This window comes from Hyla sarda, chromosome 5 (genome assembly GCF_029499605.1).
Source record: "Hyla sarda isolate aHylSar1 chromosome 5, aHylSar1.hap1, whole genome shotgun sequence".
Taxonomy (NCBI): domain Eukaryota; kingdom Metazoa; phylum Chordata; class Amphibia; order Anura; family Hylidae; genus Hyla; species Hyla sarda.
Window position 1 is genome coordinate 221,069,308 of NC_079193.1, and position 16,712 is coordinate 221,086,019.

The 16,712-nt window shown below is 43.5% G+C and overlaps 1 protein-coding gene across 2 annotated transcripts in view; it reads right to left on the reverse strand.

The window, feature by feature from the left end:
- Positions 1–514: 514 nt before the first annotated feature.
- ELOVL2 (ELOVL fatty acid elongase 2) overlaps positions 515–16,712 on the reverse strand; it is a 174,146-nt gene continuing 157,948 nt past the window's right edge. The window contains exon 8 of one of the 2 annotated variants that reach the window (XM_056521164.1): positions 515–984. In XM_056521164.1, the coding sequence (XP_056377139.1) occupies positions 859–984 (126 nt within the window). In that variant the 3' untranslated portion in view covers positions 515–858. The remainder of the gene's footprint in view (positions 985–16,712) is intronic. The other variant, XM_056521163.1, reaches the window with a different exon arrangement.

Consider the following 16,712-nt stretch of genomic DNA (forward strand, 5'->3'; position numbering starts at 1 on the left):
TAAATCTTAACCCTTCCAATACTTATCAGCTGCTGTATACTACAGAGGAAGTTTTTTTTCTTTTTGAATTTCTTTTCTGTCTTCTCTGCTGACACCTCTGTCCATGTCAGGAACTGTCCAGAGAAGGAGCAAATCCCCATAGCAAACCTATCCTGCTCTGGACAGTTCCTGACATGAACAGAGGTGTCATCAGAGAGCACTGTGGTCAGAATTAAAAGAACTACACAACTTCCTCTGGAGCATATAGCAGCTAAGTACTGGAAGGATTAAGATTTTTAAATAGAAGTAATTTACAAATTTAAGTTTCTGGTACCAGTTGATTTAAAAAAAATAGTTTTGTACTGGAGTACCCCTTTAAGGAAGAATTTTAGGTTTACAAGTATAAAGTGGCCTCTGAGATTTCGATTGCTACTTAAACTGGAATTTGAGGGGTTTCATAATTTAACAATACAACTCTGAGTAAAACTAAAACTCTCATGTCCATAACTGATTTGTTGAAAGTAAAATACAACAAGTTTTTTTTGTTTTCACAGAATTTAAACTTTAGTAAGTACAAAGTCCTACATTAAATTAAAAATTGTTAAACATGTAAAAGAACGTCATTGAGATGTTATAAGGCATTTCCTGGACTACAAATAAGTACTTTCTGCTTGTAATATTGTTATGATGACATTTGGATAAAAGCCTTTCATGTCATATTCTATATATCAAAAGATTATCATAATCTGGGGTAGTGATTATTAAAAAAATGCTTTTAAAGGGAACTGATACTGTTCAGTAGTTATGAGCTCGCCTTGAAGCATGTTTAAATATCACTTCAGAAAGAGGCGGCTGCTTAATAATCCGTCTCTTCAGGTTCTAGTTGTGTTTCTTGTGCACAGCACCATTGCTTGCATTCACCAAGTCTTTGTGAAATCCATTCTTCAGTTCTATGCTGGCTTTAGTTCCATTTGAATCTGATTTTGATGGTTTTGCTTTGTAAGTCTAGAGAAAGGAATAAAGTTTACATTGTTAGTATATTCACTCACATTTTTTTTTTTTATATTTGCTCACTTTATTTAAATGTACCTTTTGTACACAAAAAAAAGCATGGAAAAACATCCTGGATGTGATTGTCCAGAAATGTAGAAAATTAGGCAAAAGATGAATGAGTCTTATAGGTTTTAAAGGGATTGTGCGGTGAAAATGATCTTATCCCCATTTGGGGGATCGCAGGGGGAGTCCCAGTGGATGGACCACCCCTTGATTAGCTACTTAACTCATAATGTGCCACTGCAGTTTGTGAGCCAAAGCCAGAAGTGTATTGAAAAGGAATGAGAAACCTAAAGGAAGTACTTAAAATTCTTCTTCCCTATGGATCCGCTTTGGGTCAATAACTGCAATAACTGTTACAATGGTCATCCTGGAACCAATTTTATGGCAAGACAAGACGCTTCGTATTATGCTAATTAACTTCTTTACTGAAACTCAGCAGCTAGTATGTATTGTAAGTATTAACAGAAAAAAGACTTTTTTACAATATAACAAAGGGTATATGAACATGCAACCTAGGGTGCAACCTAGCATGAAGTCCCGTGACATTAGCCAATCAGACTGTAGTACAGATAAAGGTATCCCACACACAGATATCTTCCTTCTTCTTTGCTGCTCAGCAGAGTGATTAAGATAAGTATTTTTTCTCTCAAAACACTAGTATTATTTCCATTGCTTATTTCATTAATTAATTATTTAATAAATTGTCATTCTTTTTCTTTTCTCCTTTTATCAATATCTTTTCTCCCATATATCTAGTTCTATATAATTATTTTATTCTCATTGCGATTATCCTTCATTCCACATATTCTAATCGCTTTTCCCTGCTTCTCCCCGGTTATTCCGGTTCCCATTGTAACTCCATACCCCCCGGTTTATTCCCCCCCTTTTTACTTTACCTCACAATATTCCTATTTCTTCTCTTCGCGCCGTTATCGCAGCCCGAGCGCTCCCTGTATTCTCCGGCGCTCACGCAAGTCTCGCGAGACTTGCTGACAGAGAGGTCGTCCTCTGTCTGGCGTTCTCGGGATCTCGTCATTCTCCTCAGAGTGACAGAACCTGCAGGACGTGTATTTTCTCCTCACACTGTATCCTATTAATTGTACAATTTATGTCTTTTAAATAGAAATTCATTCTGAAACAGTATTTCTCTTTCCTCTCTTATCCTATACTGCCACCCGGTGGCTGTCTTCAATATACATAGTTCTTCATCTTTTATCATTATAGTTACCTCATATCTCTCTTATAATATTAACTGACTCTATCATTAATTGTTCCTATATTCAATTTAATTGTCTATTAGTTTTAATCCTTAATTATACCCTTACAGATAATTTTTGTTGTGTTCTTCTGCAGTTATATTTGAAAAATGTCTGAGGAAAATAAAACTCCATCAGAAAATGTTCTCCCAGAGAATTTACAATCTCTGGTGGACGCTTCTATTTCTAAATCCATTAATGTAGCGGTACAATCCGCAGTCTCTGCTTTGCAGGGCTCTATTGACAAATCAGTGTCACTGGCCATAGCCCGCTCCAATTCCTCAAACATGGGCTCTATACCTCCCTTAACTCCCTCGGACCAATTCTGGTCCCCAGAGGAGTCAGTGTCCCAATTGGCTAAGGGACTTAAGGGGCCAGGAAAGGCAAAGGCTAAGAGAAGGCATTCTACTGACGGCCCCTACTCCGCTAGACAAGGTAAAAATACCTCAGGAGTACGCCAAGATTTATCACATTCTCAGAATGCAGAATTTACTCAAGCCTCTGGCACAGGTGGTTCACACAAACCACAAGACGTACCCTCAACCCGTGAGGAAGCTCAATCCAGCAGGGTTAAGAAGTCTAGCTTCAGAGCTAAGCCAAACTCCTTCAAGGTATCCTCATCTGAAGAGTCAGCTGACTCAGACATTGGGGACATTGATGAGATACTATATGTCTCGGAGGACAGTGATGCCAATCATGATGACCCTGGCAGTCAGGAAGAAACTAATTTAACTGAATCGGGTGACACATACTTTGACCCGGCATTGATATGTCATCCACGTTCTGGGGAATGGCTACCAAAAGCAAAGGTAGCCGAATTCATTTCACAATGGGCCAACAAGCCTCTGGACAAACCGTCCCGTAACAAACTAAAAGCAGAATGTCCTAGACCAACTCTGCCAAATAATGCCTCTCACACCCCAGAATTAGATCCACTCATTGCAAAATTTCTCTTTAAAACCGGTAACAACCCAAAAAAGGGAGTGGATAGAAGTTTCAAGTCCTGTCAGGACAAGTTGATGGACCTATTGGGTCCTCTGACAAAAATTTTAAATTTAGCAGAAGAGGCATCCACTTCAGATACACAGGTGGATCCTGAAACCCTTAAAGGGTGGGCCCAAAGGGCCATATGTATTTTCGGGAATGCTAACGCTTCCCTCTCTAACGAGCGTAAACGCTCCATTCTGTTAAAAATAGACCCCCAGCTAACCAATTTGGCCACAGTAGAACCACCAAATCCCACCAAGGGCATGCTCTTTGGAGATGATTTCATTAAAGAGCTTAATAAATATGTCGGCCTATTCTCATCCCTGAATAAGGCCCAAGTTTCAATGAAAAAAGTTTTTTCTCAACGAGTTTTTGGGAAGGCTGGAAGAGGTCGTTCCTCTCAAAGTCAATATCACAGAGGCTCCTACTCCCATACATCACAATCCTCAGGCCACTCCTCCGCCCCCCCTCCCCCCTTCTTTCCATACAGGGGCAGACCATGGAGAGCCAGAGGTCACAGAGGATTTCCTCGTTCAAGACCTCCCACAGGTAAGCCTTCCTCAGTCTTCTTCCCAAAATATTCCACTGGGGGGAAGACTCCTGTATTTTTCCCACAATTGGACTACGATTACGTCCGACTCTTGGATCCTAAACACGGTCCAAGGCTATCAAATAGAATTTGTCTCTCCTCCTATCCAAACCTATCTACCACATCCGATTCAATTCTCTCAAACAGACAAAACCCTTATAGATCAAGAAATCAGAGACTTATTTTCCAAACAGGCAATTATTCCGATTCCAAACCAATCACCAGGTTTTATCAGCAACTTGTTTCTGGTAAAAAAGAAAGATGGAGGTCACAGACCAGTGATCAATTTGAAACTCTTGAACAATTTAGTAATCTATCGCCACTTCAAAATGGAGGGCATTCATCTACTAAGGGACATCCTACTACAACACGATTGGCTTGTAAAAATAGACTTAAAAGAGGCATACCTCACTGTCCCAATCCATGCTTCCTCCCAAATGTTCCTACAATTTCTTTGGGAAAACCAAAAGTGGCAATTTACTTGCCTTCCTTTCGGCCTATCTTCAGCCCCATGGTGCTTTACGAAGCTATTGAAACCGGTAGTAGCGTCTCTCAGAAGTCGAGGAGTTCGTCTTATCATCTATCTAGACGACATCCTCCTTATGGCCCAATCAAAAGAGTTACTTTTGCTCCACTTGGATTGGACTCTCTCTCTCCTGATTCATCTGGGCTTTCTGATAAACTACAAGAAATCAATCTTAGTTCCTTCTCAGGACCTAGAGTTCCTAGGCTTTATGATCAACACTCAATTGACCACTCTGAGCCTTCCTCCGAGGAGGTTGAAAACCATTCGGAAGGAGATCAAACAAATTCTCCGCAAGGATATAATTTCTTTGAGGACAATTGCCCGGATAGTAGGCCTCTTATCAGCCTCAATTCAAGCCATTTTCCCAGCTCCCCTCCATTACAGGGCTCTTCAACGCTTAAAGATCCGTCATCTAAGGGAAGGTCTCGGTTACTCCGACGAAATTCCCCTATCTTCAGAAGCCAGAGAAGAACTTCTCTGGTGGCTCACTCACATAGAGTCGTGGAATGGGAAAACAATTTTCCATCCAAATCCGGACATAATTATAGAATCGGATGCGAGTCTTTCCGGATGGGGAGCTCGCTGCGGTTCTCTTTCCACAGGAGGGAAATGGTCACCGACGGAATCTCAATCTCACATAAATTGTCTGGAACTTCTGGCAGGATTTTTTGCATTGAAAAGTTTTGCAAAAAATTCCTCCCATTGTTGTGTCCTCCTTCGTATGGACAACATTTCTGCTGTCCAATACATCAACAACCTGGGAGGTACGACTTCCAAAGTTCTTGCAGATTCTGTCAAAGAATTTTGGCATTTCTGTTTGGACAGAAGTATCATCCTGAAGGCGGAATACTTACCAGGGATTTCCAATTCAGTAGCGGATTGGTATTCACGTTACCTCACGGACTCCAGCGACTGGAAGCTCCTTCTTTCGATTTTTCAATCAATCAATTCTCTATGGGGTCCTCTTCACATAGACCTTTTTGCCTCCCGCCTGAATACCCAACTACCTCTGTTCTTCAGTTGGCGTCCAGATCCGGAAGCTCTAGGGGTGGATGCCTTTCTGCAGTCATGGCCTCAGAAAACCCTATATGCATTTCCTCCGTTCAATCTAATCCCTCGAGTTCTCTTTCAAACCTCGATCCAAAAAGCCACTCTGGTTCTTATAACTCCCCTATGGCCAACTCAATCCTGGTTTCCCCAAATCTTACACCTGCTCATAGACCTACCCCGTCTCCTTCCCTCCACCCCCGATCTTTTACTAGATCCTCAAGGGAACTGTCATCCTCTGATTTTGTCGGGCCATCTACCTCTGGTGGCTTGGATGATTTCGGGTCACCAGGAGTTGATTTCCAGTTTTCAAGATCGACTCAAGACATCCTTTCAGATGCATGGGCTCCGGGTACCAAATCAGCTTACGGATCAGCCTGGAGACTTTGGTCTCATTGGTGCGATCAACGACACTTGGATCCCTTACGAACATCTATTTCCCATGTCTTAAATTTCTTATCAGAATCATTTGATGCTGGTAAAGCCTATAGAACAATTAATCTTTATCGCTCGGCGATCTCCTCTAAACACCTTCCTATAGATTCCATCCCAGTGGGTAGGCATCCTTTAGTTTGTCAATTACTTAAAGGTATATGTTTTCGTAGACCTCCTCTTCCTAAATACAATTCTACTTGGAATGTAAACATCATACTTGATATGTTTATTTCCTGGGACGATAATGATAATTTATCGTTAAAATTACTATCCTTTAAACTTACTACCCTTTTGTGCCTTATCTCCGTCAAAAGGGTCTCGGATGTTAAATCATTAGATGTTTCTCGCAGACAATTTACACCTCAAGGTGTTACTTTCTCTATCTACCGACGTACTAAAACGAATCTCCATTCCGTCTTTTACCCTTCCTTTCCGGATAATGAAAAACTTTGTGTTGTTCACTGTCTTCGTTCTTACGAATCCAGAACTGAATCTCTTCGAATTCCATCTTCTTCCCAATTATTAATCTCTTTCTGTAAACCTCACGCCCCAGTTTCCTCACCTACTCTGGCTAGATGGGTTAAACAAACCATGCACCTGGCTGGTATTGATATTTCCAAATTTACAGCTCATTCTACCAGAAGTGCAGTCTCTACCAAACTTTTCCAATCGGGCGCTTCTCTCTCAGATCTATTAAAAGCGGCCAATTGGTCCTCTGACTCTACTTTTAAAACCTTTTACTTTAGACCTGAATCTCATGTATCTATGCTATTATTGTGATAAGAATTATTATTATTTATTTAGTCATTTTATGTACTTGTATGATTATTTCGATTAAGCTTTGAACTAGCATAATACGAAGCGTCTTGTCTTGCCATAAAATTGAGAATTTTCCTATCCTAAGTGACGGAAAATTGGGATTTTATTAAAGACAAGACGCGAGTATTATCCCTCCCTAAAACCCATCCCTATAACATGTATTTCTATCTATTCAACAGCTCCACAATAGGATCCCTTCTCCGTTAGTCATCAACTTTGACGTCACTTCACAGGATCCATATTCCTTCGACTTCCATTCCTCCTACACTATCTTCGTGATCAACTTCCTGTAATTTCTGCCAATGGATGGTTTCCGCAAAGAAGAAGGGAGATATCTGTGTGTGGGATACCTTTATCATCTGTACTACAGTCTGATTGGCTAATGTCACGGGACTTCATGCTAGGTTGCACCCTAGGTTGCATGTTCATATACCCTTTGTTATATTGTAAAAAAGTCTTTTTTCTGTTAATACTTACAATACATACTAGCTGCTGAGTTTCAGTAAAGAAGTTAATTAGCATAATACGAAGCGTCTTGTCTTTAATAAAATCCCAATTTTCCGTCACTTAGGATAGGAAAATTCTCAATTAATATTGTATGTTGAAACCATTGTACGGCGAGACCGTAGCCTTTCAGAAACCTGGTAATTGGTTCTAAGGCCCCAAAATGTCATCCAAAATTATGAAAAGGCGAGGATTAAAGAAAAATAGTGATTTACAGCTTCCAGATGCTTTTTATTCCCCTTTTTATATGTAAGGATTTATGAAGGACAGAAGCTTCAGTGCCCTGTACAGTACATACAGCGTCTTAAAGTAAAATGGAGCCTTCCTCACCTGGTGTCCAAAGAAACAGCTAACCCTGGCACGGATAAAAGTAATACAGACATGTAGTACCTCCCAGCCATTGCCATGTTTTAGCAATTTGAACTATCTTTAGCATTATATGTTGAGTATGGGTTCAAGTTACAATGGTCCAGATTGTAACCTAAGGCCATTGTAAGTTGAGGGACCGGGGGGGGGGGGGGGGTCGCGTGTCCTGTCTGCCGAGGTGAATGGCCTCCTGAAGTGAGAGTTCAGTTTCAGCGACTAAAGCAAGCACTCACAGGTCTTTGAACGAGTTCCTCTCTCACGCAGCAACGGCACTTACTGTCTAGTCATACTGGCTAGACGAATGAAAACGGCCAGGCAAGAAACTTTAGCTAAATTTAGCTCTACTCCCGGCGAGCCTCCACTGCAAGATGGTGCCGGCCGCGATCTCTCCTCCACTCCTCCTCCCTCTCTGCATATGACCCACCGAGAGGACTCGCCACCCGGAATCACAGCGGCTAATAGGTCTCTGTCAGACCCAGCACTCTCCAGACTCACTGCACCTCAGCATTGTTACAGCTCGTCCCCTCCGGGAGCGACGTCCTCCCTGAGAGCCTCCCCTTCTCTAGCTGCAGCCCGCAGCCTTCCTCAGTCTCCCTCCAATGCGGGGATCAGACTTACAGAGCCTGAACGCTCACAGCCTCAGCGTCGCTCCCCTGACAATAGGAGCAATGAGGTACGTGCATGGGGAGATAAAAGATGATTGCACAGAGGACAGTGGGGATCAGCTATGTGATATGCCTGTGTCTGGGGATTCTCCGACAGACAGCTCCATGAAAGTGATGCTGCTTATACGTCAGTCTTTCCAGAAGGATATGGCAGCCATGATAACTCCTATGCAGTCGAACATCCTAGAACTGGGAGCCAGAGTGGACCACATAGAGACTAAAATGGAAGAGTTTTTTGGGTCACACAATACTTTTGACTCTTAATGATTTGGAGGAGGAGGTGGCCTACCTTAGAGCTAAAGTAGCGGATCTGGAGGACTGCAGTCGCCGAAATAACGTGAAGCTGAGGGGGGTCCCAGAATCTGTTCACCCAGCTGACATACCAGCTTATGTCCATTCTCTTATCAAAGCGGTACTGCCCGCATCCACTGCTCGGGACCTTGAAGTGGACAGAGCGCACAGAGTGCCGCGTTCTAAACACTTGAACGATTCTGTCCCCAGAGATGTTAGCCCGGATTCATTTTTTCAACATGAAGGAGCAGTTAATGGAGTACTCCTGCAAGCATGATGGCTTACCAGCCCCTTGCCACCATGTCTCCATCTATGCAGACTTATCTGCAGTGGCTCTACAGGCTCGGAGAGATTTATCACTTAATCCCTAAGATTGGCTAATATCCCTTACAGATGGGACTTCCCGGTCCGACTCTTGATACGTATAGGGGACTCCACCCACATTATCCTCACACTGACAGAAGGCCGAGACCTGCTCACATCTTGGAACATTGGTTTGGAAACAAGGGATTGTGCCACTAAACCCCTTGCTGCTCGAATTCCTAGAGAGTGGACCCCTATCTGAATTGGACCTTGCTGTGACTCTGATTTCCACTTCATTGAACAGGTTTGGTGAGGTCACAAACCTTTGGCCTCAGGATGTACTGTTACTCCCCACACTCTCATGGCTCTATACCTCAAAGCTAATTTTTTTCTGTTTCTTTTTTTTGTTTTAAAGTTTCACCTGAAATGTTCTTAGTGCTATATTTACAGTTCTCTCTTGGTACCTTACTAATGATATCTGGAGGCGGGTGTGCTGGCTGGGGGGGCACACGCCTTCTATGTTTTACTGATATTTCCGCCTTACTACTTATCATTATTACCCTATTCCAATGGTCATAAAGCTTATGAGCATTAATGTAAATGGGTTGAACGCCCCTCACAGACGTTCACATCTCTGGAGAGAGGCAATATCCCTTAAATGTGATATAGTCTGCCCAGGAGACGCACCTTCTCTCCAGAGATGCTCATAGGATTAAGCATCCGCTGTTTCCTCATGTATTTCAGTCCCATTTTGATTCCAAGTCTAGAGGGGGTTTGATTGCGATTTGCAATATAGTTTCCTTTACCCTGAAGGAAGCTCTGGAGGACTCTTTGGGTCATTATGTCATTTTAAGGTGCACTGTTAACAATGTCCCACTTACAATGGTCTCGCATTATGCCCCTAACTCAAGATACACCGCTTTTTAAACTCAGTGGTATGGAAGGCTAACTCTTCTACATGGGGTTCTTTAGTTTTATGTGGAGATTTCAATACGGTCATGGATGCCACAGTAGACACAACATCCACATCTAGACTCCCATTCCTTTGCCTCGTGGGCCTGGGGATCAGATCTATATGATACCTGGTGTTTACAATACCCTACAACATGAGAAATTACCTTCCACTCCGGGGTCCACAATTTATACTCCAGGATTGACATGATCTTAGTACACAGCTCATTACTGCCTACTGTCTCTGACTCCTCCATTGATCTGATGAAATGGTCAGACCACGCCGCAGTTACTGTCACACTCACTGATCAGGTCTCCTCCCCACTTGCTCATATGTGGCGTATTAGCCCATTTTTGCTCTCACATCCTCACATGTCTAAGTTCTTACTTTCTGACACTCGGGATTATTTTAGCTTAAAATGATCAGTCAGTAATCAGTGTGCTCTCTCTGTGGAACTGCCATAAAGCAGTGCTTAGAGGTATGTGCATCAAATACAGCTCCTACCTTCAAAAACAAAGGGAATGACAAATGACAGTCCCTGCCTATTGCACATCTATCCCTAACCCCCTCCCTGCTTTTAATTTTTATTTTTACTATATTAAAAATACTTTTTGTCTGCCTGGCAGTGTGCTCACTACCAGGCAGACTTCCCCAGCAGGCACCACGTCACTGATGCCGGTTGGGGGGGGGACTTCCGCCCTTAGTTCAATTACACAGGGTGCCTCCAGCTGTTTCATCACTACAACTCCCAGCTTGCCCTGACATCTATTGGCTGTCAGGGCATGCTGGGAGTTTTAGTATTGAAACAGCTGGAGGCACCCTGTGTAGATAAACTATTAGTTACATGCGGCGCTAGCCCGTCCCCTCCGTCTCCCCCCCCCCGCCATACCCCGTTCCCTCCATCACAACACCCCCCCCCCCCCCCCCCCCCCCAAATTACACTTACTGCAGAGTCCGGCAGCGGGCGTGCAGGGACAGCGGCGACGAGGCGGAGGCGGCGATGTGCGGGAGGAGTGGCCTCCCAGCCAGTGGCCGGGGGGCCAATGTGCTCGCTCCCTGCCTGTCTGATTGACAGGCAGGGAGCGAGCGCAGGCTGAATGAAAAAGGACCAATGCCCGGCCGCATCGGTCCTTTTTCAGGCGTAACGTTACGCCAGGCTGCAGCCGGCCACTAGGAGGGAGACCCCTAGTGGCCGGTTTTCAAATGAAAATTGAACAATTTTAATAAAAAAAATAAATTATAAAAGTATATTAGAGATGTTGTAGTACATAAGTACTACAACATAACAAAAAATAGTTAGTGACAGTGTCCATTTAAATCTCGCCAATTTAAGACACGTAGTCCTATTTTGATCCACCCTACATCCAAGGAGAGGCTCTGCATGCCTCTTAGTATCTTAGTATAGCCAATGGCTTCCAATCGTAGTATGCCCAGTTATACAGGGTGGGCCATTTATATGGATACACCTTTAAAGTGGGTTCTACACTGCCATGCCTTCAGAGCTCTGCTCGCAGCATCCGGAAGTTTATTACTCCGAACGCTGTGTGCGGGCTTCCCTGTTCGAGGCCGCCCCTCGTGACGTCACGCCCGCCCCCTCAACGAAAGTCTATGGGAAGGGGGCGTGGCAGCGGCCACGCCCCCTTCCCATAGACTTTCGTTGAGGGGGCGGGCGTGACGTCACGAGGGGCGGCCTCGAACAGGGAAGCCCGCACACAGCGTTCGGAGTAATAAACTTCCGGACGCTGCGAGCGGAGCTCCGGAAAGCAGGGCAGTGGAGAACCCCTTTAATAAAATGGGAATGGTTGGTGATATTAACTTCCTGTTTGTGGCACATTAGTATATGTGAGGGGGGAAACTTTTCAAGATGGGTGGTGACCATGGTGGCCATTTTGAAGTCGGCCATTTTGAATCCAACTTTTGTTTTTTTTCAATAGGAAGAGGGTCATGTGACACATCAAACTTATTGGGAATTTCCAAAGAAAAACAATTATGTGCTTGGTTTTAACGTAACTTTATTCTTTCATGAGTTATTTACAAGTTTCTGACCACTTATAAAATGTGTTCAATGTGCTGCCCATTGTGTTGGATTGTCAATGCAACCCTCTTCTCCCACTCTTCACACACTGATAGCAACACCGCAGGAGAAATGCTAGCACAGACTTCCAGTGTCTGTAGTTTCAGGTGCTGCAGAATGGGCAAAACAAAGATTGGAACAGGACTCTCAGTTTACGCAGAAGATTTTGCTAGTGACCTGATGGGTTCACTAGCAATTATTAGACATTCCAAGACATCCTCTCACTCCCCCTCGTAACTTTTGCCGAGAGGCTATGTCATCTGGATCCTTGCCTTTTGGAGAACCTACAAGCCCTGATAACAACCATTCCCAAACCGGGAATCTCTTTAGATTCCCCACAAAATTATCACCCGATATCTCTCTTAAACCAAGAAATAAAAATATATGCTAAATTAATAGCTTCCAGATTAGCCCCTTACTTCCCATCATTGATTTAGTTGGATCAGGCGCGATTTGTGACCGGTCGACAAACCTCTGACAATACAAGATGCCTTATCAATAACTTACACCACATTGAAAAATCTTCCATACCAACAGTAGTTATCGCATTGGATGCCGAGAAGGCGTTCGATAAGATTCGGGGAAACATTCTTGGAGCCATTACCTCTTTATATTCCAATCCATCTGCACGAGTGATGGTTAATCGGGTGCTTTCAGACACTATTGTTATTACTAATGGGTCCAGACAGGGTTGCCCTTTATAACCCCTTATATATATCCTGTCTATGGAACCCTTAGCCCTGGCAATCCGTCTCCAGCCAAACATAATTGGGATACCGATTGGGACACACCACCACACTATTACACTATACGCAGATGATGTCATATTGACCTTGACTGATCCTGCGAGGTCACGGCCTTTTGTCCTACTATAAACTAAATGGCACTTAAACGCAAGCTCTCCCTCTCAACTTATCACCGCAGGATACCTCACATTTGCGGGCTGCTTACGATATGGATTGGCGGGAGGCAAATATACAATATCTGGGAATTAAATTATCATATCCGCATTCTACACTATATCATTCTAATTATACCCCCTTGCTGACATCCCTTGTTTCAGATACGGTGTCCCTCTACAAGGCTATGTTCTCCTGGGTTGGCAGAGTGGCAACTTTTAAAATGTTTGTTACCGAAATTATTATTATTTTTTTAGGACAGTCCCTATTGCCCTTCCCAATTCATTCTTTGTGACCATACAAGGTATACTAACTCGCTTTATTTGGGCGGGGAAAAAAACCAGAATCTTGCACGCTTTCTCTCCAAGATAAGACTGGCAGGTGGCCTGGGCTCACCAGACCTACAAGGCATACCTCAACTATGGTAGCATCTATGAGAGAGTGGATGAAGGGCTGGTATAGAGAGTTTATCAATTTCCCCTTTTACATTACATGATTTACTTTATATCACTCTGTGGAACTTAAAGGGGCACTCAAGTGAAAACCTTTTTTCTTTTAAATCAACTGGTGGCAGAAAGTTAAACATATTTGTAAATGACTGCTATTAAAAAATCTTAATCCTTCCTGTACTTATTAGCTGCTGAATACTACAGAGGAAATTCTTTTCTTTTTGGAATGCTCTCTGATGACATCACGACCACAGTTCTCTCTGCTGACGTTATAATAATAACGCTTTATTTATTGTTGTCCTTAGTGGGATTTGAACCCAAGTCCCCAGCACTGCAAGGCAGCAGTGCTAACCACTGAGCCACCATGCTGCCCTTAGCATACATCTTCTATGCATGGTTGCTAAAATGGACAGAGATGTCGGCAGAGAACACTGTGTTCGTGATGTCATCAGTGTTCCAAAAAGAAAGGAATTTCCTCTGTAGCATTCAGCAGCTAATAAGTACTGGAAGGATTAATATTTTTTAATAGAAGTAATTTACAAATATGTTTTTTTCTTTTAAATCAACTGGTGGCAGAAAGTTAAAGGTTTTCACCGCAGTACCCCTTTAACTGCCCCCTCTAACTAATCCTCTAGTTAAAGCAACTTTCTCAGCTTGGCAGGCGTACCTTACTCAGGCGCATACACCTGTTAAGGTGATTAGAGGAGACATTCTGCTGAATCTCATACAGGCATATATTCCTGATTTAAACCTTAATAATTGGATATTAGCCGGTTTGACCCGGGTGGGGGACTTATTTGAGGACCACTCCTTATTGACCTTTGAGGCACTCCACCCCAGATTCCACCTGTCTAATAGGGACTTCTATTGTCAGATTAGACATTTTATCTCTTCCCTGATACGGCCGTCTTCAGTGACCTCTTTCCACATCATTAAATTTCTCTCCTCTGAGTCCAAGGGTGTAAAACCAATCTACACTTTACTCACAGGGGCTAATGAATACCACAAATCGTATCCCCGTATCCTGAAATGGTCCTCCTGATGATAGATCTAGAGCACATACCTCCGCCCTATAGGGACCTAATTTGTCTCATATGTATCATCGCAACCCTAACGAGCCACTGGAAGTCTAGCACTATTCCTAGCTTAGATGTGTTGATAGGTAAACTCAATACCACCTACTCGTATGGCTAGGCTCTCGTACTTATAAGCGGTTTCATAGAAGGTGGCAATTATGGATCTCTTCTTCGCATTGCAGAGATATTTAGTTTGACGTTCTATTGAGGAGTCAACACAGGTCCTTGCTCACTGATTAATTATTGAACTGTTAATATCAGAGTGTTCACCCTAGTCTAGTCTTCATGACTATATGCTTCTCTACCTACTAGTTAAGTGATAGTGGGGTACAGTACCCTCACATGCAGGCTATTGTTTTGTCATCACTACGAACTGTGATGCTTTGTATCAAGCTAATACTCAGGTGTTTTTGTTCTTATATTTTTTTCTTTCCTTTCCTACTGTATTCTCAATAAAAATCTATTGAACGTAAGTTGAGGGACCACTGTTGAGCTATTAAATGCAAATTTAACACTTGATATCAAATTCAGACACTTTATCTGCTTAATGATTGTAATGAAAATGTAATTCCACAGACCCAGGCCTCCATCTTCCACTACTCTTGATCCTGTTCTGCTGCGGATATGCCCACTGTAGGAATTTGTAGTGCTGGACAGGGGTGAGCATGATTGGTCTTAAGCTTCACAGCCCCATAGACAGCATGCTATGACACATTATGTATTCTGATGCTTTTATATCATTGCTATCTAACTTTTTTAGCAATTTGTGCTACAGCAGCTTATCTGTAGGATCATACTGTCTGGCTTTTACTCACCAAGTGCATCACTGAGCCTTAAGTGTTTGTGACCCAGTTGCTGCTTCACTGGTTATCCTTCCTTGGACCACCAGTGGTAGTGAATAGAGATGAGCGAACTTACAGTAAATTCGGTTCATCACGAACTTCTCGGCTCGGCAGTTGATGACTTATCCTACGTAAATTAGTTCAGCCTTCAGGTGCTCCGGTGGGCTGGAAAAGGTGGATACATTCCTAGGAAAGAGTCTCCTAGGACTGTATCCACCTTTTCCAGCCCATCGGAGAACCTGAAAGCTGAACTAATTTATGCAGGAAAAGTCATCAACTGCCGAGCCGAGAAGTTCGCTCATCACTAGTAGTGAACACTACATAAATGGATACCGCCACAAGGTCCTATTGTTCCGGAGATGCTCTCATACTAGCTATCACATTTTGCCCCACTTCAAAGTCGTTCAGATCCTTACACTTGTTAATTTTTCCTGCTTCCAATAATTTCAGGAACTGACTTTTCACCTGCTGCCTAATCTACACTGCTCAAAAAAATAAAGGGAACATTAAGATAACACATCCTAGATTTGAATGAATGAACTAATCGTATGAAGTACTTTTGTCTTTACATAGTTGAATGTGCTGACAACAAAATCACACAAAAATTAGCAATAGAAATCGATTTATCAACCCATGGAGGTCTGGATATGGAGTCGCACTCAAACCACACTACAGGCTGATCCAACTTTGATGTTATGTCCTTAAAAGAAGTCAAAATGAGGCTCAGTAGTGTGTGTGGCCTCCACATGCCCGTATGATCTCCCTACAATGCCTGGGCATGCTCCTGATGAGGTGGCGGATGGTCTCCTGAGGGATTTCCTCCTAGACCTGGACTAAAGCATCCGCAAACTCCTGGACAGTCTGTGGTGCAACGTGGCGTTGGTGGATGGAGCGACACATGATGTCCCAGATGTGCTCAATCTGATTCAGGTCTGGGGAACAGGAGGGCCTGTCCATAGCATCAAACTGCTGACACACTCCAGCCACATGAGGTCTAGCATTTTCTTGCATTACGAGGAACCCAGGGCCAACCGCACCAGCATATGGTCGCACAAGGGGTCTGAGGATCTCATCTTAGTACCTAATGGAAGTCGGGCTACCTCTGGCAAGCCCATGGAGGCCTGTGCGGCCCCCACAAAGAAGTGCCACCGCCAAACCGGTCATGCTGGAGGATGTTGTAGGCAGCAGAACGTTCTCCACTGCGTCTCCAGACTCTCACATGCTCCGTGTGAACCCGCTTTCATCTGTGAAGAGCCAGTGGCGAATTTGCCAATCTTGGTGTTGTCTGGCAAATGCCACATGTCCTGCACGGAGTTGGGCTGTAAGCACAACCCCCACCTGTGGACGTCTGGTCCTCATACCACCCTCATGGAGTCTGTTTCTGACCGTTTGAGTTGACACATGCACATTTGTGGATTATTGGAGGTCATTTTGCAGGGCTCTGGCAGTGCTCCTCCTGCTGCTCCTTGCACAAAGGCAGAGGTAGCGGTCCTGCTGCTAGGTTGTTGGCCTCCTCCACGTCTCCTGATGTTATGGCCTGTCTCCTGGTAGCGCCACAATGTTCTGGACACTACGCTGACAGACTCAGCAAACCTCC